The 23,412-nt window shown below is 50.8% G+C and overlaps 1 protein-coding gene across 1 annotated transcript in view; it reads left to right on the top strand.

Annotated features, from left to right (window-relative positions):
- Window positions 1-16,262, top strand: part of OTUD7A (OTU deubiquitinase 7A) — a 153,680-nt gene extending 137,418 nt beyond the window's left edge. The window contains exons 10-14 of the mRNA XM_017518205.2: window positions 3,530-3,657; window positions 5,819-5,968; window positions 11,944-12,058; window positions 12,233-12,317; window positions 14,761-16,262. Of these exons, the coding sequence (XP_017373694.1) occupies window positions 3,530-3,657; window positions 5,819-5,968; window positions 11,944-12,058; window positions 12,233-12,317; window positions 14,761-16,170 (1,888 nt within the window). The 3' untranslated portion in view covers window positions 16,171-16,262. The remainder of the gene's footprint in view (window positions 1-3,529; window positions 3,658-5,818; window positions 5,969-11,943; window positions 12,059-12,232; window positions 12,318-14,760) is intronic.
- The last annotated feature ends 7,150 nt before the right edge of the window (window positions 16,263-23,412 follow it).

Below are 23,412 nucleotides of genomic sequence, written 5' to 3'. Positions count from 1 at the left end.
CTCAGCCTCCTGAGTAGCTGGGATTACAGGCATGTGCCACCATGCCCAGCTAATTTTTTGTATTTTTAGTAGAGACGGGGTTTCACCATGTTGACCAGGATGGTCTCGATCTCTCGACCTCGTGATCCACCCGCCTCGGCCTCCCAAAGTGCTGGGATTACAGGCTTGAGCCACCGCGCCCGGCCATAACTGGTAATTTCTTATTTGATCATCTGTGCTTCACATTTCTAAGTGGGGTATTTCTCTCTCCAGGTGTGCAGGTTGTAACTCCATGTTCTCTCCTCTGGTGCTGTTCATTATCTTGTTCAACCATTCACTTGCTGGCACTCAGCACATGCTAGGCAACAGGGACAAACGAGCAACTTCCAGAAGCATTTGACCCCCAGGCACCGCAGCTTGGCTTTCAGTTGTGGCTAGGCAGGCCAATCACCTGGGATGTTTCAAAATGCACACCCAGGAGTGCCCTGTTTAGACCTGGCATAAAACGTGTGTGTGTATGTGTGAACATGTATCCCTGTCAATACATACTTAAAACATTCCTTTTCTACTTCCCTTTCCTCCCTCAATGAAAAAGTAAGTTCTAAAGCCATTAGGTGGGTCAAAGCAAGGTGGCATCTGGAATGGGTGGGGGATGGGAGGACACCAGGGGCCAGAGCCAGATGTCAGCCAAACAGGTAAAGGGCCACCTCGGGGAGGGGGAGCAGAGGAGGAGATAGCTGACATAGGGAAGATTGATTAAATAAGGAAATTCTTTAGAATGAATACAAACAAGTTTTCTCATGGTAAGTGAAGAAAGTTACAAGTAGAATTAACTTTGTGGGGTTGGATTGGAATTGGAGGTATCAATGAACTCAAGGTTTTCTATAAATATTGAGAGGGAGAGAAAGATGAAAATAAATAAACATGGAGAGGGAGAGAAAGATGAAAATAAACATGCAAGTATGTATCCATGTGTGAGTATGAATTTGAACCATCTTTTTGCACCAAGAAGCAAGAAAGTGCTCTAAGAAATGATGAGAGCTCGGCACAGTGGCTGATACCTGTAATCCCAGCACTTTGGGAGGCTGAGACAGGAGGATCACTTGCACCCAGGAGTTCATGACCAGCGTTGGCAACATAGGGAAACCCCTGTCTCTACAGAAATGAAAAGTTTTCTGGTCATAGTGGTGCCCTGTGGTCCCAGCTACTTGAAAGGCCAAAATGGGAGGCTCACTTGAGCCCAGGAGTTCGAGGCTGCAGTGAGCTATGATCTCACCACTGCACTCCAGCCGGGGCAACAGAGTGAGACCCTGTCTCAAAAAACAAAACAAAAAGAAATGATGAAGATGTCATAAGGACACAGATCCAGCTTTAGAAAAGCCACACTGACCACATCAAGGAGCACCTGAGCATCCAGATAATCACACTAATGGATTATAACCCATTGAATAATATAGAAAGCCAAAATCCCATAGTGATACCCCTAAACATATAAAGATTTGGTGAGGAATGGAGTATTTGCATAGGCTCAAGTTCCTTCCCACAAAATGCTTGTTAATTTCAAAGGGGAAATTAGTAGCTCTGCAGGGGCAAGGCCTGGGAGATGACCTTAAGGAGCGGTCCAGGTGAGCCTCACCAGTGATGGGACAATCTGCAATTCACACAACCTGACAAGATGTCACAAGAAGGAATCAGTTTGACCCAATCCAGTATAACCATGAAGAAATAGAGAAACCCTCATGAAGGACATTCTACAAAATACCTAGTCTGCAATCTTCAAAAGGGTCAAGGTCATGGAAGTCAAGGATTTCCTGAGAAGTATTCCAGGTGAAGAAGACAAACGAGACGCCACCACTGAATGCAGCACGTGACCCCGAGCAGGAACCTTTGTTCTAAAGGCATTATTGAGACAACTGGCACACACGTGTGGGGTCGGGTGGTTGCATGTAACCGTGTGAATTCCTGATGTTAATGGCTGTGTGGTGGTTGTGTAGGAGGATGTTCTGTTCATAGAGAATGAGCAAGAAGCTTCCAGGGTGATGGGGCCCCAGGTTGGCTATTGATTTTCAAATGGTTCAGGGAAACAAAAGCTCTTTTTACTATGTGTGCACAACTGTTCTTTGAGGTTTTGATTGCTGCCAATTTTTTGAAGTGTTAAAACACAGTAAATTGGGTTGGACGTGGTGGCTCACACCTGTAATCCCAGCACTTTGGGAGGCTAAGTCTGGCGGGTAACTTGAGGCCAGGAGTTCGAGACCAGCCTGGCCAACATGGTGAAATCCCATGTCTACTAAAAATACAAAAAAAATTAGCTGGGGGTGGTGGCAAATGCCTGTAATCCTAGCTTCTTGGGAGGCTGAGCCAGGAGAATTGCTTAAACCTGGGAGGCAGAGGTTGCAGTGAGCCGAGCTCATGCCGCTGCACTCTAGCCTGGGTAATAAAGCAAGACTCTGTCTCAAAAATAAAAGTAAATCGAATCATAAGAAAAAGAATAAACAAGAAAAAAAATACAGGTAGTATGTAACCAAAATTTCCCAGGTGATGGTAATGCATTCCCTAGTATTCACAGCCTGCTTTCTGGAAGTCAGTGAAGCAGGTGGCTGGAACTGTGCCCAGGAACCTAGGAAGCTCTTTCTCCAGGCCATGCCAGGGGCCACATTTGCCGGCCCTGGCCCCACCTGCCGCTGTCCTCACGGACTCCCTCAGCTAATTCTGGGCTTTCCTCAGACACTCAGGAACAAGCCTGAGAGCCACCTCTGGGAGTCTTGGGACTGGGTGCTGCCACCTCAGCTGGCAGGCACTGCAGGTGCAGCCGAGGCCCAGTAATGCTGTGAGCTCTGCCTTTCCTCTCAATGTGCGCCTCCCTTTTGGGTGGCCCTGCTGTGGGGGGACATCAAGGCTGCCGCCGTCTGCCCAAACGTCTTAGAAGTGGAAGCATCTTTGAGCCTGCTCTTTCCCTGAGCATCAGTCATGAGCCTGGGGCGTGATGGGGAGGGTCTGGGCCACCTGGACTGCACATTCACATTGCATCCCTCCAGCTCTGGATCAAAATCCAGACAGCCTTCTCACTGTTCTCTTCCACTGGGGCAAGCGTCCTCTAGAAGGCCCCTCAGATCTTGGTGGTAATGACCCCCCCCCGCCCATGAGATGTGCCCAGGGAAATGAACAGAGAGGAACCCTCCATCCCTCCAGTTCCCACTGCTTCCTTGTGAAACACTCCAGAGAACCAGCAGACCTGCTGCCACAGGCTCTGGTGGGCCGCCTCCGCCTGCGGAGAGACTCACCTTCACAGTGGCCAGCACCCCTCACCTGCGGGCCCTCTCCAACTCGTCTTCTGAGACTGTTCCCACGGTGGGGTTAGGGAGCTGGGACCTGTGTGTTTGCCACAGCGGATGGCATGAGAAGTGGCCCGGGATGGCGTGGCTGCCGGGGTCCATGAAGATGAGATCCAGAGTGGGGAGGGCTCAGCCCCTGCATAAAGCAGCCCCCACTTTCTCCATCCTCCACCTTGATTTAGTCAGTGACCGGCTGGCTCTGTTTTGTTTCACAGTGTGGACAACTCTGAGGACCCCGTGTATGAGAGCCTGGAAGAGTTCCATGTGTTTGTCCTAGCCCATATATTAAGAAGACCCATTGTTGTTGTGGCAGATACAATGTTAAGAGACTCAGGTGGAGAAGGTAAGTTCCTCAAAGAGATGTGCTGTGTTCATGACCCAGGAAGCCTAGCATCCCAGCTAAAGGGCAGGCAGCACATGCAAGGTCGAGCTCCCAGAGGCCACAGAGCATCACTCTGTGCAAAGATCTACTCAACCTGTTTCTTTTGCCTCCTTGATGGCAGCAGGGACTGCTCTTGACCACCTGCCCTGCCTGTCAACAGCAAGTGGCCAGGAGAAATCTGGTCGTGTGAGGACCAGGACGAAGCCCAGAGGGGTTCCTGTCTCGTGTGTAGAGCACAGGAGACAGCCCACACCCCTCCAGCAGCCCTGGGCCATGTCCTGGAGGCACTCGGTCCCCCAGGTGCCTTCCTGCCCCTCCGCAGGTTATGTGTGGGTTGAAGACAGTGGCTTTTTCACCCAAAAAGAAAGGAAGACAGAATGCATAGAGTCACTAGGCAAGACTGTGGTAGAATCAGAACTGGCAGAGAAAGAGGCAAGGGCAGTTTATGGCCGGCCCACCGAAAGCCACACCCTGTGCACGACCTCTCCTCAAATGTTCCTCCATTCAGTCCTAGCCACAGCCTCCAAGGATGTACACCACCCTCCCCACTTTACAGACATGAAACTGAAGCCCAGAGAGGCTGGGCAGTGTCCCCAGCAGGGATCAGCCCAGGGCAGGGACGGTCTTCCAAAGCCTGTCCTGCTTCCAGCATGCAGCTGCCCAGAGCATCCCTCCAGCCCAGTGTGAATTTACCCCTGCACCTTCACAAAAGTCACAGGTCTTCCAGGGAGTCCTACAAATCAGGATGTGACTCTTCATGCTAAATCACAGCCGCCATAAAAAAATCTGATGTGGCCATGATGATGGCGTAGCCCGGGAACTGGAAGGACACAGGTCCTGCCTGGCCTGCCTCCTTCCCTGTGTGGCTCAGGGACGCAGGCCTGCTGAGGCCTCAGCTCTCCGTGCAGCGCTGGGACGTGCATCAGGGCCCTGCTGTGTAAGCCCAGGACTGATCTGATCTCTGCCGGTTCAGATCTCTGAGTTGTGGGATGGGGGAAGGTCCATGCTTCCTACCGTTCTACTCACAGCTCTCTTGCAGGGTGCCCCACCCTGCCTCTCAATGAGACTCTCCTGTGGGCAGAACCACAGTGATCTGCTTTAGAAAAAGTGAGGGTGGGGAGGAACTCTAAGAGTTCATCAAAGACGTGCCTGAAATTACCATCCCTGAATTCTGCTCAAGGGGTGCAGCAATTCACTGACTCTGGGGCCAAAAGGCAAGGCATTTTATGACCTAAAAGCAGATGCTCCTTTAGGACAGATACTTCCAGAAGTTACTCTATTTTGGTGAGGGTTTTAGGCTTTTCTGCCCTTTTTTTTTTTTTTTTTAGAGGGGGGTCTCACTCTGCTAGGCTGGAATGCAATGCCGTGGTCTCGGCTCACTGCAATCTCCGACTCCTGGGTTCAAGTGATTCTCCCACCTCAGCCTCCTGAGTAGCTGGGACTATAGGCACATGCCATCACACCTGGCTAAGTTGTGTGTGTTTAGTAGAGACTGGGCTTTACCATGTTGGCCAGGCTGGTCTCAAACTCCTGACCTCGGCCTCCCAAAGTGCTGGGATTACAGGCATGAGCCACCATGCCTGGCCTCTGCCCTCTTTTTTGTGAGTCAGGAAATGAGTGAGATTGTGTCCCTGTCACTGAAGGACTTGACCCCTCTGATTCTCATTTCCCATCTGACTTACAGCTTGGTCCTGGACCTCTCTGGCTGATTCCTTCAGATTAAACAGAAGGGGTTCTCAAAATATAGAACAAATATGCCCTTGAGAAGTGTAGATACTGTGTTGTATACAAATGCATTACCAAACATTAGGAGAGGAAGAGGTGCATCCAGAAAACCGCGGGCTTCCAGGCTGCAGCTGCTCTGACCATCCTGGGTGACAGTTTCATCCCAGCCCCGGGCTCCTGAACACCTGTGCAGGTCTCAGGGCACCAGGAGTCCTGGGGCAGGCAGATGACTGGAAATGCTCAGCACCGCCTCCATCTGCCCCCTCCCCTCCCCCGCCCCCGTCCCTCTGCTCCTCCACGGAGCCTCCTAGGATAGTGAGGGACAGGGATGCAGGAGCCTCCCCTCCCAGCTGGGGCTGCCTGCTCCTCACACCTTTACCCTGGTTTGTGTCCACAGCGTTCGCACCCATCCCATTCGGAGGAATCTACCTGCCCTTGGAGGTCCCTCCCAACAGATGTCACTGCTCGCCTCTGGTTCTGGCCTATGATCAAGCGCATTTCTCTGCCCTTGTGTCCATGGAACAGAGAGACCAGCAAAGAGAACAAGGTATGCCCGGCTCCCGAGGGAGTGCGTGCAGGGGCCGGGGCGGGGGCGGAGCCATCAGAAGGGACCCCGTTGCATAGGGAGGTGGACTGTGGGGACCTCCCCTTAGAAGCACACCTGTGCACACTCAGCAGTGACGGTTTTTGCATAAAATTACCTTATGTATGTGTAAATGTTTTCATTGAAAATATCAGTGTTACAGACAACATTATCTTTAAAATACTAAACAAAGAAATCCCACCCTTAAATAGCTTTTACTGTTTTCTCCTTCACATGAATACATATTTTATAGAAACGTAATTGGTCTTAGATGTAAATTAAAGGGGGGAAAAAAACTTCAAGAGCAAGTATTAATGAACAATGGCCCACCATAGTTCATTATGGGATCTGGTCCCAGTCCACCTCTCAGAGCCACTGTGGTGTGGGCCTGTGGCTCCCTCACAGCCAGAGCAGCCCGCTGGGGTCCTCCTGGGGTGCTGCAGGTCCCTGCCTCCAAGACCATCATGTGACCAGGCTGCACATTCACCCACAAGGTCCCCAATACCCACTGCAGGGCAGGTGCCATGGTCATGCTCTTTGTCATGGACTATGTGCCCCCTTACACCTTCACCTCTGCAGCCCTCCCTCCGTGCCTCAAGGGACACTGGGGGTGGGACAGAGTCCCAGCTGTGCTCTCAAGTCACACCACATCTCAGCGAGAGGGACATGGAAATCACAGTGAGGCTGCAGCTTCCAGGATGGGACCCCGCATCCCCTGAGCACAAAACAGGAGACTGCCACACCACAGCCACAGGCTCAGGCCTGCTGGAGCGAGCTGCCCAGACCTCAGAGTTGCAGACCCTGGTGGGAGGCAGGAGGTGGGAGACTCCAGAACATCAAGCCCCAGGACACCACCGGCCCCCACTGTGAAGCCCAGGTGTCACCCTCTGCCATGGTGCCCTGCCCATCCTATAGAGAGAGCACCCTGTGACAGAGGCTAATAGATACAGTGATTACAGGCCCCAGGAAGAGCAGACACCGTATCTATTTTTAATTGTTAGTGGTTTCCCTAGGGTTTACAATAAACATATTTAATTAATGCGATTCTTTTTTTTCCTTTGAAAGGGAGTCTCACTCTGTCACTCAGACTGGAGTGCAGTGGCGCAACCTCAGCTCCCTGCAGCCTCCACCTCCTAGGCTCCAGCAATTCTCCTGCCTCTGCCTTCGGAGTAGCTGGATTACAGGCACACAACACCATGCCTGGCTAATTTGTGTATTTTTAGTAGAGACAGGGTTTTACCATGTTGGCAAGGCTGGTATCAAACTCCTGATTTCAGGTGATTCACCTGCTTTGGCCCCCCAAAGTGCTGAGATTACGGGTGTGAGCCACCACACCTGGCCTAATGAATGAGATTCTATATTAAGTAATATTATTCTGCTTCACATGTTGTATAAGGATATTACAACAGTGTATTACCAGTCCCTCCCCCCATTCTATTATTATCAGATATTTTATTTTTACAAAATCTGTTATTGATACTGCTGCTCTTGGCTTTACAGACAGTTATCTGTTAGAGCAATTAAAAGGAAGAAAAAAATGAATTTTCACATCCACTCATTCCATTTCCATCACTCTTAATTGTGTAAATACAATTTTCTACTGGTAACATATTCCTTGTACTTTTAACATCTCCTGTAGTTCAGGTCTGTAGGCAATGAATTTGCCCATTTTTGTTTGATAAACTCTTTATGTCTTCTTCATGTTTCAGAGATATTTTGGCTGGTATAGAATGCTAGATGAACAGTTGTTTGTTTTTTTTTTCTTTCAGCACTTTAAAAATGTCACTCCATTATCTTCTGGCTTGCCTGGCTTACCGTGAAAAGTCTGCTTTGATTTTTATCTTTGTTTCTCTCTATGTAATGTATCCTTTTTTTTCTCTGGCTGCCTTCGAGACTTGCTTTTTGTCTTTGGGTTTCAGAAGCATTAAGATGCCATTATAGAAGTATTTTTGTTGTTATTTTTCCTGCTTGGTGTTCTCTTAGTTTCTTAGATCTGTGTTGATGGTTGTCATTAATTTTGAAAACTTTTTAGCCATTATTTCTTTAAAATTTTATTTTGCCTTGTTCTTTCTCTCTTCTGGGATTTATTTACACAGAACTTAGGCTCCCTGATATTGTCACACAGCTCTTAGATACTGTGTTCAGTTTCCCGCCTCCTTTTTTTACTTTGTGTTTCAGTTTGTGTAATTTCTAATAATCTGTCTTGAGGTTTCCAGATTCTTTGCTCAGCTATATGAAGTCAACTGACCAGCCCCTCAAAATCATTCTTTACCTCTATGATTGTGTTTTTCATTTCTAGCATTTTCATTTATTTCTCATAGACTTGTTCTCTATGCTAAAATTAACCATCAAATCTTGCATGGTATCCAGGTTTTCTATTAGTCCTTATGAATTAGTTATTTTTAATTCCTTGTCTGATAGTTTAAATACGTGTCATATCTGAGTCTTGTTCTATCAACTGCTTTGTCTTTCATCGATGTGTTGGATTTTTTCTTATCTTTCCTTTCATCTCATAGGTTTTTGTTGCTGTTGTTGTTGAAAGACAGACATCTTAAGTAGGACAGTAAAGACTGCAGTGAATCACTTTCATTCCTGGAAAGACGCATGATGCATGCCTTTTTTTTTTTTTTTTTTTTTTTTTTTTTTTTTTTGCCAGGTTTTTAGAGTCTGGGTTTGGACCAGTCTAGTCACAATAGCCGAGGAAGGTCACCCCCATCCCCAGATCCAGGAATATAGTGCCTGCCTAAGACAGATGCTTAATCAGAGTAACAGAGAACATGACCCTTAGTGCACCCAGTGTTCATTGCCCTACCCTCTGCTGTTTCAGCTTTTGTTCCTTGGTAAAGATAACATGGAAAATATCTATGGAGACACTTTCTCAGAATTCTTGCCAATCTTTTTTGGGAGAACCAGCTAGGTCCTGTGGAGAAGAGCCTGCAAGTGCATGTGAATTTGCTTTATATCTTCAGCTCCTAGGGCACCATATTATTTCACTAGCTGATACTCTTCCTTTACCACTTTAACCATTTTAGCTGAATTAAGAGGGGTCCAGCTGAATTGGCTCCTCTTAAGCTCGTTCCTGTCTCTCCTTGGAGGCAGCTGTCTTTCCTTAGATTTTGGGTAAGTCGTCTCCCCTGTGACTTCAGCTGTCTGGGGAGTTAAAGATAAGTTGTGTATTTGTGTTTGACTGGCATGTTGTCACATGCCAAAAACCAGAAATCTTGATTTTTTTTTAGAAAATAAGTACTCAGAATATATTCAGCCTAGTTTGAGATGATGCCTATTTGTTTCCAGGCTAAAAGACATAAACGAGGCCTTTCAAAAACGAAAACAAAACACCTTTCCCATCTTTCTAGGCTCATTTTTGAAAAGCAGTTGCTGTTCTAGACATTTACCACCAGAGGGCAAGCCGCTGCGTGGCTGCTCCCCGCTGGTAAAGCAGGTTTCCAATAGGGAAATCTCAGGGTGTGCAGTGACAGGCAGAGGCATCCCCAGAAGCCACTGCTCACGAGGAGGGCCTGTTTCATGGCCTCCTGGCCAGAACTCTCCCTGGGCTCTGCAGCCCCAGCCCTCACCACAGGCCGCCGTTGACCCTCTGCAGAGAAGCCTTCCTGTTGGCCCCTCTGTGTCTTCAACTGTGAGCAGGCGTGTCCCTAGAGCCTCTCTCATTACCTGGCCCTTCACTCCACCCAGATCGAGGCCATGAGGCTGCCAGGCCCTTCTAGGTGGAGAGGCACTAGCACCTTCAGGGGTATTCCCAGCGTGCACTGGAGCCCTGGGCAGCCCAGAGAGTCCGTTCCAGCCCCACCATTGAGGAGTCCCCAGGAACCCCATGATAGGGAGGTGAGGGTGACTGTCTGGGCTGTTGTCTTAGCTTAGGTGGTTTATCTGAAACAAACCAACCAAAATCACAGTGGCTTAACACAATGGAAGTCTGGTTCCCACACAAGCGAAGTCTAAAGGGGTGTTCTTGGTTGGCAGGCAGCTCTTCAAGTGGGGATCCGCCGTCTTCCGCAGGCACCATGGCAGGGGAGTGGGGAGGGGCCCCCATATCTGAGCACATCAGCCAGCACTTCCCACATTGCTTCTGCCCACAGACCATGGGTGCTGCTAGGTGCCTGTTTACCCTAAATGCTGGGGGCAGGGCGGCTAAGACATGGAGTGGGGGCTGGGCTGATGCTTTCCAATGGCAACTCTACCCCGCCAGACCTAAAATGTCCAAACTGCTCCCACAGGAACTGCTTCTGACAGATCATTCTTGTTCCAGAACAATATTTCCTGAATTTGCTTGATCGGGAGATGCTTATTTAAAATGTCGCTTTTTGAGTCATTTTCCCAGACACTTTGGTTTGGCCCATCTGTTCACGGGGGCTTGGAACTCCCAGGAGCTGCACTGCTCTATTCTGGGCATGGGGAGCGCCTCTGCCATGCCCCGCCCCATGAGTGGGAAGCGAGGCTAACCCCTTCTCTGTTTGCATAGTGACTCACAGAACTATGGGACAGGCTGCTGGGTACCACCCAAGGGAGACCTGTCCCTGAGCAGCCCTGCAGCCCTCCCTGGGTGTGACTACCCTACAGCTCAGCCCTGGGAAGGGCAGCCACGTCAAGGCAGAACCCAACAGGCTGCAGCGAAGCCAGGCCAAGCCGCCCCAACCTCTCAAACCAAAGCACTGTGCTTTCCAATCCCAAGCCAGATTAATGAAAAGCCCAGAGCTGGTCATTGGTCAGCAAAGCTGCATTTTTCCCTTATAGGCAATTTGAGGAAGCTGGGAAAGAAGAGGTGCGGGGGGAGGGGGGATTACCTGTGTCCACTTTTCCTCTTAAGCAACACTGGAGGGCAGCATTGAGTCAGTTTTTCCAATTTCTTTCCAAATCAACTATTGGGTATTCAGTCTTCCATTTGATCTATTTCCTTGCCTATTTGTTCTTGCCACGGCACCCTTGCCAGGAATCATGAGCCCCAGCAAAGAAGCAAAGCAAGGGAGCTAACTGGAGCCCATGGAGGAGGCTGCTGCTTGCTCTGAGGACAGACTTAGGGAGACCATCTCCCACTTCCTCCTGCCCTTTGTCCCTGACAATGCCCTTGGGAGGAGTCAGCCATTTCCCCAGGGACTCCTCTCACCAAGTCCCCCAGCAGCTCAGAAGCTCCTAGAAGATCCCAAACCTGTAGATACCCCCTCCACCCTAGCCCTTCTGGAGTGAGCCAGGATTTCCCACAGGTGGTGAGTTTCACTGCAGAGGTGTTGTGATCAGTAAATCCCTCTGAGAAACAACCACGGCAATCTCCACCTACATGTGACCTCCTCAGAAGGATCCCCTGACCCCTACCCAAAAAAGGCTTCATCACTGCCTTCTGCCTGCTATTTACCCTTCCAGGGCTCATCACCACCTGATACGAGGTGTTTGTTAAGCTGCTTATCTGTCCCCAGCACAGGCGAGCTTCCTACGGGCAAGGGCAGGTGGGTCCATGGGTCTCAGACACTAATATAGACTTGTGGCACAAAGTCACAGACCAGTAGAGGTCAGCAACACCCTTGCTCACCTGACTTGCACATTCGGCCCTTCTCTGGGATGAGACGAGAGCTGGGCCCCAGCTGGCCTCTCACAGTGTGCCTAGCCTGCCTAGGTCTTTCCTAGAAATAGCAATCGCTTTTTACCCATTCTGATGTCCAGTGGTGTATCTGCCATTGGACAGACCCAGAGATCCAGGGTCTAGGTGACGCTTCCAGCTGCTCTCCACTGTCCACAGTAAATGTGAAGTTGTAAAAACCAGCAATAGTGGTTTTGAAACCTATGGTCTTCATGCTCCTGCTGGCACAGATCTGTATAGATCTCCACTCAGTGCACTTGTCACCCGGACACCTGGCTTGGGAATGCCCTTCCCATCCTCCCTGGGGACTGCCGGGGCTCCCAGCACAGCTCTGTCTCTTCTGTTCCAGCCGTGATCCCCCTGACGGATTCTGAGCACAAGCTGCTGCCTTTGCACTTTGCAGTGGATCCTGGCAAGGACTGGGAGTGGGGGAAAGACGACAACGATAACGCTCGGCTGGCCCAGTAAGACCCTATTCTGCCGCTTCCCACAGCGCCCACAAGGAGGGCTGTGGCTGGGGCGTCCTGGGGAGAGGCTGTACCACCCCTGCTCCTCCTGGGATGGCTGGCATGCAGGCGGGTTGGGTGCTACAAGGGCCAGCTCAGACCATTTCAATAGGGTATTTCTTCTCTTGCCAGCCTTATCCTCTCGCTAGAAGCCAAGCTGAATCTTCTGCACAGCTACATGAATGTGACTTGGATCCGGATCCCCTCCGAGACAAGGGTGAGCCTGGCGTGTGCAGGGACCAGATGTGGTGGCAAGGTCCAGGCTGCTCAGCTCCAGCCCGGCCAGGATGCATCCTCCTGAATGCCTGCCCAGCCGCCCACCCCAGCCATACCCACAGCCCAGTAGCCCCCCATCCCCTTTGACTTAGCCATCCCAGCTGCATGCAGCTGGAGCCACCCTGGCTGTGGTTTGAAGTAGCTCTGGTTGGACCCAGTGGGTGTGTACACACATGTGTAGGTGTGTGTGCACACAAGCATGCACTCCTGTTAAGGGATTTTTGTCCCCCTATTTTCTGCAGAAGGAATAAACACACCCACTCAGAAAACAAACGACAGGCAAGTCAAAACGCACAACTATCTCTGCTGAGATCAGAACATGATGTGCTGCCGCAGAGCAACATTAATTATAAACTGTGTGGGTCCTCAGAAAAGCCAGGGAGCTGAGAGTGCCATTCCTCAGCGCCCCCTTCCTCCCCTCCCGGAAGCAGTACACTGGTGGGTGCAGCTGGCAGGAAGGTGAGGGGAGGGACCCATGCCCCATGAGGCTACCTGCCTCCAGAGGGTTGGGGCTGCTCCTGCTTGCAGATGCTGAGGGATTCATTTTAAGTATCTGGTGATTTTTGAAATCTCAGTAGGGAACTGCCAGGGAAAAGGATTTGTGAAAAGCAGCCTGCAAATAATTGGTCTCTCCAGACGTTTACTTAGGCATAAAGTGCGTCTCATAAGGAATGGGTAAAGGAGGGCGTGAGTAAAGGAGTCGGGCCTGGCACTGTTCAGTGCTCTCAGACTCCAGCCTTTGCCCGTACTTCATCCTCCAGGGCTCCATGAGGCAGAGACAGCTACGCCATTTTACTGATGCCATAGTGACAGGCAGTCGGTGGCACTCTGAGTCCTGCCTCTCAAAGGCCTGGAGCATGCCCGTGGTGCTGTGGTTGTTCTTTAGCACCCACATGGAAAGTGATGGCAGTGGCTCGGGATCTAGAATCAGAAGGCTCTCGGGCTAAGCGTAGCTCTGCCTGCAGTTGCCAGGCCTTGGTGCCTTCAAGCCAGATGCAGGGCGCTCAGCAGACAACCGCGAGAAGGGTTCTTCCAGCCAGGGGCTCCTGAGCCAGCTCCCAGTGTGCTCCTGCTAGCACCAGGCGCACCACCCTTCCTGGCCCAGCCCAAGTGTCCACCCTTTAGTGTCTCACATACCGGTCTGACACATTTCACACCTTCCTACCCCAGGTGGGAAGGGGAAAGGAATTTCAGAATGGGAGGTGGTGAGAGTCACTTCTGCTCACCTTTGCTTCAGGATGGCCTGATCACAAGATAGTTACCGTTTCTTGGACTTGTTTGAGGGGTCTGGGGGGGACAAAAGTTGGGGAGTAATGGGCCTTCTCCCAGGCTCATGCCCTGGAGGCCAGGGAAGCCTGTTCAGGTATGAGCACCAGTTCCTGCAGCACCCAGGGGCCAGCATGAGGGGCCCTGCACCCCCATCCAATGACACTCCGTCAGAATTCTCTCCTCACCCAGGGAGGTCCCCTGCAGAGCAGCAGCAGGTGCTGCCTGCCTCTCTGCCCTCCCACCTCCTTTCTCAGGTTCCCCCAGCCCCAGATATGGCCGTGCCCTCCTCGGACTGGCTGACCACATCAGTGGGTCTCATCAAAGGTGTGCTCCCCAGCGTCCTCCCCACCCCGCCCCACCTCCACAGGGCTATTTTCTGGGAATGGGAACATCATCTTTGCTGAGCCCAGGCCTATTTCAGAACCCTTCGCAATTTAGCACTCCACCTTGCCAAACTGAGAAGGTAACCCCTGAAGCCATTTGGCATCCCTGAAACAAGGGGGTGTTTGATCCAATATCCAACGAATGAGGCTGAGTGCAAGGTTTCTGTCCCCTGCCTGACGTCAGCAGGTGAGACATCTTTTCAAGGGAGACACTTCTGTGCAGGCCCAAAGCCCTCCCCACACTCTCCCCCACCCTCCCCCCCACCCCAGCCCCGAAGGCCTCCACTTTTACAGAGGCCAGCCTGGGACCCATGTCTGGTCAAGCAGGCGGCCTCTACAGTGGGAGAAGGCCAGAGTCTGGGCCTGATCGTTCTCTCTAAACTGTGACGAGGCTCTGGGGCCCAAGGCCAAGTGGGGTGTCTGCACCCTGCCCCACTCCCCCACTCAGGGTTCCAAGCCACCAAGTACCTGAGTTCCCCAGAGAGGAAGAATGAGTACACCTCAGCTTCCCTGGCCAGAAGACACACGCAGATTAGCGGTCCCTACATCCTTTTATTACTGCAGCAGATCAGAGCCGGATCCTATCCGCTCCTTTCCTTCCGTACAGCCCTGGGACAGTGAGGCTCGCGGGCCCCAGCCTCCAAGGCAACACAGGGCAAGGTGCGTCTTCCTCGGCCGCCGCGTGGACAGCTCTTCTCTAACCACCTTCCCCCGCCCGCCCTTTCCACACAGGCACCCCTGGCACAGCCGGAGTCCCCTACGGCCTCAGCAGGGGAGGATGTGCAGTCCCTGGCCGACTCGCTGGACTCAGACCGCGACTCGGTGTGCAGCAATTCCAACAGCAATAACGGCAAGAACGGCAAGGACAAGGAGAAGGAGAAGCAGCGCAAGGAGAAGGACAAGACGCGTGCGGACTCCGTGGCCAACAAGCTGGGCAGCTTCAGCAAGACGCTGGGCATCAAGCTGAAGAAAAACATGGGCGGCCTCGGCGGCCTGGTGCACGGCAAGATGGGCCGCGCCAACTCTGCCAACGGCAAGAATGGGGACGCGGCCGAGCGCGGCAAGGAGAAGAAGGCCAAGTCGCGCAAGGGCAGCAAGGAGGAGTCGGGCGCGTCGGCCAGCACGCCGCCGTCGGAGAAGACCACGCCGTCGCCCACGGACAGGGCGGGCGCGTCGCCGGCGGAGAAGGGCGGCGGGCCGCGGGGCGACGCCTGGAAGTACAGCACTGACGTGAAGCTGAGCCTCAACATCCTGCGCGCCGCCATGCAGGGCGAGCGCAAGTTCATCTTCGCCGGCCTGCTGCTCACCAGCCACCGGCACCAGTTCCACGAGGAGATGATCGGCTACTACCTGACCAGCGCGCAAGAGCGCTTCAGCGCCGAGCAGGAGCAGCGGCGCCGGGACGCCGCCGCCGCCGCCTCCACCTCCACTGCCAAGCGGCCGCCGCGCAGACCGGAGGCGGAGGGCGCGCCGGGCCCGGAGCGCGCGTCCCCGGGCCCGCCCACGCAGCTGGTGCTCAAACTCAAGGAGCGGCCGAGCCCCGGGCCCGCGGCGGGGCGGGCGGCGCGGGCGGCGGCGGGCGGCACGGCCTCCCCGGGAGGCGGCGTGCGGCGCGCGGGCAACGGCGGACACGTGCCGGGCCGCAGCCCCCCGGCGCCTGCGCGCCAGAGCGTCATCCACGTGCAGGCGGCGGGCGCGCGGGACGAGGCGTGCGCGCCGGCCGTGGGGGCGCTGCGGCCGTGCGCCACGTACCCGCAGCAGAACCGCTCGCTGTCGTCGCAGAGCTACAGCCCGGCACGCGCCGCCGCCCTGCGCACCGTCAACACGGTGGAGTCGCTGGCGCGCGCGGTGCCCGGGGCCCTACCGGGCGCAGCGGGGGCGGCGGGCGCGGCCGAGCACAAGTCGCAGACCTACACCAACGGCTTCGGCGCCGCGCGCGACGGCCTGGAGTTCGCCGACGCTGACGCGCCGGCGTCGCGCTCGAACGGTGAGTGCGGCCGGGGCAGCCCGGGGCCGGCGCAGCGGCGCTGCCAGCGCGAGAACTGCGCGTTCTACGGGCGGGCGGAGACCGAGCACTACTGCTCCTATTGCTACCGCGAGGAGCTGCGGCGGCGGCGCGAGGCGCGCGGGGCCCGGCCGTGAGGGCGCGGCGCGGGCGGCGAGGTTCTCCCTTCGAGGATTTCTTTTCCATTCTGTCGGTGTCTTTTTTACATGCCCTGGTCCACCGGAAGGCCGGCGCCTCCTCGGTCAGTGCCGTGTACGTGTTTGGTCAAACTTTCCTAATGGTGCCTGAACCTACACTGACGCCACTCAGGTAGTAGACGGATAGGAAACAAGTCATACTGTTGGAAGTGGGTGTGCTAGCCTAGCATCTGCCTCGTACCTGTGGAAACTCAATAGCCATTGCAAGAGTATTTTTGTTCCTCAATAAGAGAAATAAAGAAATTCGCAGCCCTTTGTTTTTAGAAGGGAGTGTTTTACATGCTTTTTTTGCCTTTTTTTTTTTTTTTTTCTTTTTTTCCCAACTGGAAGGAAAAACCTAGGGCACAAGAAAATTAGAGTATAAAGAAAAATCAGTACCAGCATGTAAGTATACCAAGCCCTTCCAGTCCTATGATCCCTGAACTTTTTGCCTTTTTTTTTTTTTTTTTCCTTTTTTCCCAACCTAGCGATGACCTCTTCCAGGTGGCGGTCCCCTGTGCGCGGTTGGTACTACCTAGGGCTTAGAGCGAACGCGCACCCGAGACTGCGACGGAGGCTCCTCTGCGGGCTCCACCTGCCTCTTGTCCGGGGCCTGGGAGAGGGCGGGCACCTGGCCCCTGCTGACGCCCTGGTGGTCACGGTGGCCCTTTAGAAACACACGGCTCCATTTCGTAAGCATAAACCTCCTTCCCCGGCCCCGGCTCGAGTACCATTCACACTGCCATCCAAGCCGCGGGCGGCCGTAGGAAAGACACCAGATCACTGGTCTCGCGGGCGCGGTGAGGTACAGTGATGGCTCCCAGTGCCGGGCAGCTCAGGTGGCAGGAGCTTTCCAAAGACGCCTAGGGTCCAAAAAGCAGGGTTCCGATCTCACAGTTTGGATTTGCCCATAGGGGAGCAGATAGGACAGCCTGCTCACACGCCTTCTTTGAAGGCACTTCCACAGTGGACTGTCTACAGGGCCCCTGAGGTGACCATCGGTGCCCCAGGAGACAGGCGAGGAATTGACCCTTTGGTCGGTCACTGAGTAAGCCCCCGCTAGGCTGCTGCTCTTTCCAAAAGGAAGGGGCTGGGGGAAACAGGAAGGAAGCCCACCCCCACACTTGGGTCTGTCTGGATTCAGCCAGGTAAAGGGACTCACTGTGATCGGGGCCCCTCCACGGGGCAGGACGACCTGCCTCCGGTTCGTGACACAATAAGGGAGCAGCCCGATCCCTGAGCGGTCTCTTTTTTGGTGCCTCCTACATTTCTTGAGGGGAAAAAAAAAATGTGTCCTTAGCTACCCTGTTTTGAGCAGCAATATGCAGCCTCTTCCTTCCAAGATTACCTCCGGAGAACACCGTTCTTGGCCAAGGACACTGAGGAGCTAAACCTGCCTCACTAAGGAACGACCTTGTTTCCAAGAAATAAGGATAAGATGGGTAAAATCCTCACTAACAAAAGAATACTTTAAAACCTGTGAGAGCCTTAGAATAGCCTCTAATAATCCTAGGAAAGGAGCAAGCGCCTGGCTTTGCTGTGAGTTTATCCTCAGAAAAAGCAGGAGGTTGACCATCTCTTCACTGGAGCCAGCTTCTCTAGAAAGGATGCTTTTTTCCCTAAAGAGCAGCAAAAACAAAAAAGGGGAGGGGATTTTTTTTACTTGTTTGAAAAATTATAATAAAATAATTATCTCCTGTGAGTAATGCCTTTTTGTTTTTAATTATTCCACAGCAGGTGGAGTTTTCAATAATTTGTTCAAGTTTTACATAAGTGGTTCCTTAAATCAAAAATTATTCATTAAATAGGATCTTTAAGAAATTTTTTGGAAGTTTTACTTTTCTTGCTGAACAATATTCTCAATGTGTGGTAATTACTGTACTATCATCCATGTCCCTGATATTACCAGGGTTTCTTTTATTACTCAGCAAACAAAAGTGGGTTTTTAAAAATCTCTCATGGAGAGGGTCTGTGGCCTCTTTCTGGACTGATTCTTTGTGTCACGCTGAGCAGCTGCTTTGCCATCCAAAGCTGTGGGGTCACAGGAAGTGTTTCTTCAGGTGTGGATGCTGGCCACTCCTCGTGCTCCTCACACTTAAAAGGTTGAGACCCAACCTTAAAAATGCTTCAGTAATCCATTCAGAAACCACACTCGGATGCACAAGACGTCAAGGAAACATAAAGTCAATTCTTGTTTTTTTCTTTTCTTTTTTTTTTTTTGAGATGGAGTTTCGCTCTTGTTACCTACCCTGGAGTGCAATGGCAGGATCTCCGCTCACTGCAACCTCCGCCTCCTGGGTTCAAGCAATTCTCCTGCCTCAGCCTCCCCAGTATCTGGGACTACAGGCATGTGCCACCACGCCCAGCTAATTTTTTTGCATTTTTAGTAGACACGGGGTTTCACCATGTTGACCAGGATGGTCTCGATCTCTTGACCTCGTGATCCACCCGCCTCGGCCTCCCAAAGTGCTGGGATTACAGGCTTGAGCCACCGCGCCCGGCCTTTTCTCATTTCTTAATGTAAAAACAGCCAAGCAGAAATTTCCAAAACTGGCTATGCAAATTCACATATTTTCTTTCTCATGCTCTCTGCCGGGTTTGTTTTTTTTTAAAAAAAAAAAAAGAAAAAAAAAACAGAATAAAAACGGTCCATTGTAATAGAAGAAAACCTGGCGAACCAAGCAGAGTACCTAATTATCAAAACACCAGGACCTGTTCTACCCTTGCATTTCCAAGTTACCTCCACCCATCACCATCTGGTGACAGATGTGCCCTAAATAAGAGCCTGAGATAAAGCCACTGGCTGCATCCTGCGCCCCAGCTTCTCAGTGTGGTGACAAGGCACCAGACGCCTGTAGACACCTGCTCCAGGCTGACACATTACCACTCAGTCCACATGACTTAAGAATAGCCATTTCCTTTTGTGAGAGATCCGGATTCATCCTTCCTCTAAAGCATATTAAAAATACATAAGGGATAGAGCCAGTGGTCGTATTAAATGTGCTAGTCCTGTGCACCGACAGAATGCTCCTTGTGTTGAGAAGAACGATTTAGACCTGGTCCCTAGCCAGAGGCCAACTTAGGCTGGCCAGGAACTATTAAAAACTGTGTTGATTGTGTGTAGGCCAAGGGCTTCCCTCACATTCCACGGTATGAGGGCCTTTTGTGGAGCAAGGAGAAAGAGAAGAAGGTGAGTCCCATTGGGGTGCATGGCCCTGCTGCTGTGGCTGACCCTGCCTGAAGGTCTGACTACACTTCCCTTTCTAGGAAGCACAGGTGTCTCCAAGGGACTGCAGGTTTCCAGAGGATCCCAGATACTTCTCAACCCCTGTGAAGGTTATTTCAGAAATTTACTTCATATTTTCTGCATATGTGTTAACTGGGTAAATGATTTTTAAAAATATATTGTTAAGGGAAGGTGTTTTTCAGTGTATTCGGTTTGTAGATTTTATGCTGTGTTACGTTGAGATTTTACAAGCCAAGTTTAAACTGTACTATAGAAATTATTTTTGTATTATTTTCAGAACATGCCGCAGAGCAGTATTTTGCACCCTTTATTGTCACAGGGTTGTCCCTTGGAAGGGTAACTGGAGGTGGGAAGGAGCTCCGCTGTGGGCTCCAGGCATTTAAACGCTTTTTGCTGTCTGTCCAGATACTTTCTGAACGTAGGAATGTATACATGTCTTTTTTTATTGAAAGCTTGATTTCCTTTGTCTGTTCATGGATTTTGGTACTGCACCTTTCCTCTTAAATGAATACTTTGTTTTCACTAAATTACTGTGGACCTTTTCTTACCTATTACCACCTGGTGGCATTTGAATCTATTACCTTACAAATTGAATGTTTTCCCAGATGATCTAATTTGCTACTTCTCATAGCTTACTGTCAAGAATTGGGTGGCTGAAGATAAAAGGACTCTCCATGCCCCCCAGGTGCATGCCTCAGGGTATGCACATCCTCCATGCAGCACCCACCCTGTCTCTGGGGAGGGGTAGTTTTGCAAACTATTCTACTTTGCAAAAATAAACTTAACCTAGCCAAATATACTTCACATTAGTTAAGATAAAAGGGCTGTACTTACCAGTGGTGGGAAATTTGTGTAAGAAAAAACAAAGACTTTTCCAAATCCCTGTGTGTAAGTTCCATTCCATGTGAGTCTTTTCTTTACCAAGAGACCTGATGTAAAAGCTGAAGGCATCTGCCCTATGTTCAGGGCTCCTTTCTTTATTACATGATTCTTTTTCTCCTTATCTTGGAGTGGACTTTACAAGTTAAGTTCCCTCAGTGTTCTGTTCTTTTTCTTTCTTCAGTGCTTCTAATAAATAAGAAGAAATGTGTTTCTGTGGCTGAACGAGCCCGGCCGGGTCAGACAGACCTTTACCAGCTCTGGCTTGATCCTCGTTGGGTTGCAAAGGCAGCCCCTGCTCTAGTTGAGTCTGGTTCTGCTGCCAGCTGAGGACAGACCACCATATGAAGGGCCCAGAGATGGCTGGCATGCCAGGGAGCTGTAGCCCCTTCCAAGACACCTTAAAGTGGTGGCTCTCTGGAGAGCTGGGGCACCACGTTCCCATTTACTCCTGACTCTAAACTCTAGCTGGCCTGTTTTAGTGTCGCTGTTCGGGGCGGTGGCCAGCACTCAGCTTTGTTCTTGTTTAATTCAAGTCCACCCTGTTTCCCATGTCCTCTCCACAGCTCTGGGTCTGTTGGCCCAGAGTGTATTTCTGCCAATGTTGCCTCACTGACACGGGAGTGGGTCCAGGGTGGTTCATCACAGAGAGGCCAGCACAGGCCATGGGGAGAGCCCCCTATGCTCACGATGGAGGCTCTGCTGCACATCCAGGCTAGACCACTCTGCAAGCCTTTCATGACAGCTCCAGGCACTGCAAACTGGCCTGTTAGCAGTTATGCAGGTCCCTTCTTTCCCAAAAAGACCTATTCTTCCTCCCCACTGCACCCCTAACAGAAAAGAGCGAGGGAAATGCCCTGCAGGGACCCCTTGGGAACAACAGGTATGCATAGTCTGTGCAGTATGAGCATCTGGCCCCACCAGGCTGAGCCGAAGACAGGTAATCGCAGAGCAGCACTGAAGCCATCATCTCCAACTATGCTAGTAATATTAATGTTTCTGTTTATTTTGCCAAATAACTTGTCGAAGTTTGCATTTTTGCTGTTTCAATCTTGCCAAAAAAAAGGGGGCCACACTAATCCTAATTATGTACACAGAGTGATGCACATTGCTTATATCTTTTTATTCTCCCAGAGAGCATCTCGTGTGTGTGTGTGTGTGTGTGTGTGTGTGTGTGTGTGTGTATGTATAATTTGTTTAACATAGGCCGAAGAGTACCATTTGGTTTTAAGAGTAAAGATAGGCCGAATCCACTCAAGACCAAAGTAATCTATTAATTTAATGAGGACAAATTAGTGAAAAACCAGCTGTTTTAAAATTTATCTACAGACACTGGAGCACTACTTTAAATGAAGAAACAGCCTCCCACGGCAGAGAGAAAACCAGGTCCTTACAAAGACCTCTACCACCCCAGTACTTCTGTCAGCTGCTCTGCCCTGGGATGTAGGCCTTCCTGCCATTTCTAGTAACAGGCACCCTCCTGCCTCAGGGTCTTTGCACATGCCATTCCTTCTACCTAGAACATTCTTCCCAGAGAGCCACATGGCTCATCCCTCACTACCTACCAGTCTTTACTCCAATGTCGTCTTTCAACAAGGCCTTCCCTGATTTATTTAAAAGGACCACACTCCCCACCCTCCCTACCCACCCCTCTGTATCTTCTTCTTGTGCACTTATCACTATCTGAGTGCTGCAGATGTTAATTAATCATGCATACATTTATTTGATTCTCACCTCCCTATTTCCCATAGAATGTAAGCTCCACGCGGGCAGGAACTTTTGTATGTCTTGCTCATCACTGTATCCTGGTGCCTACAACAGTGCCTGACACATATTAGGCACTGGATAAGCATTTGTTAAAAACAGGAAATGAAATCAGTAAATTGAAAGCTATTAAGAGGCCAGAAAAGGTCAATTCCAGCTTTCCTCTGTTATATCAGATTGAGTATAAAAAATTAACACCAAGACAAAAGTATGCCAAATTGCAGGGTCTTTATTGCCGGCAGACACGGAGGACTCAGGTCTCTCCAACCTGTGGCCCAGAGCTCCGGGAAAGCAGGGTTTTTAAACTGAAAAACCACATCCTGGTTTTAGGACCAAGAGGGTGAGGGGATGCAGGGCAAGCAACTTTACAGAAGCTTATTCTGGCAGTTACTGATAAGCAAAGGCAAGCAGCTTTACATAGTGGACATTTTTCAGAGCAATCTAGCTATTTTTATTTACAGAAGCCAAGGTCAGCAGTTACAACTTATTTTTGGAAAAACAGCTTTATTTTGTATAAAATGGTGATCCTTAGGTTTTAACTCTAGGCCAGCTATAACACATTTCCCCCTATTTTTATGTACATTGACTTAAATCATTGATTCTTGTACTGGGAGCGGCTGTTCAGTTTGGTACAAGGACTTATACTGGGATCTGAGGACCATTAGTTTTACAGAGCTGATTTTTGACTGGATTATGTTGAGTAATTGGTTTAGGAGGCAAGGTCCAATTGTAAGTCTTAGTATAAGTAGGATTAGAGGTCTCGCTATTGCAGTAAGCAGGGAAGTAAGCCATGGGGACCAGGAGAACAATTTTTGATACCAATTTTTTGAGGCTTCCTGGAGCCATTATCTGGTTTTTAAATTTTGTCTGACTAAAGAGAGACTATCCCGGATAAGGCCTGACTTATTAGCATAAAAACAGCATTGCTTATTTTATTGCATTTTAGGTTTTGGGGTACATGTGAAGAACATGCAAGATTATCGCACAGGTACACACATGGCAGTGTGATTTGCTGCCTTCCTCCCCTTCACCTATATCTGGCATTTCTCCCCATGCTCTCTCCCCCCAACTCCCCATCCCCCAGTCCCTTCCCTATTTCCCCCCAACAGACCCCAGTGTGTGGTGCTACCCTCCCTGTGTCCATGAGTTCTCATTGTTCAACACCCGCCTATGAGTGAGAACATGCAGTGTTTGATTTTCTGCTCTTGTGTCAGTTTACTGAGAATGATGGTTTCCAGGTTCATCCATGTCCCTACAACGGACACGAACTCATCATTTTTGATGGCTGCATAATATTCCATGGTGTATATGTG

This window comes from Cebus imitator, unplaced genomic scaffold (genome assembly GCF_001604975.1).
Source record: "Cebus imitator isolate Cc_AM_T3 unplaced genomic scaffold, Cebus_imitator-1.0 Scaffold662, whole genome shotgun sequence".
NCBI classification, from domain to species: Eukaryota; Metazoa; Chordata; class Mammalia; order Primates; family Cebidae; genus Cebus; species Cebus imitator.
This window is presented reverse-complemented; position numbering and strand designations above follow the sequence as displayed.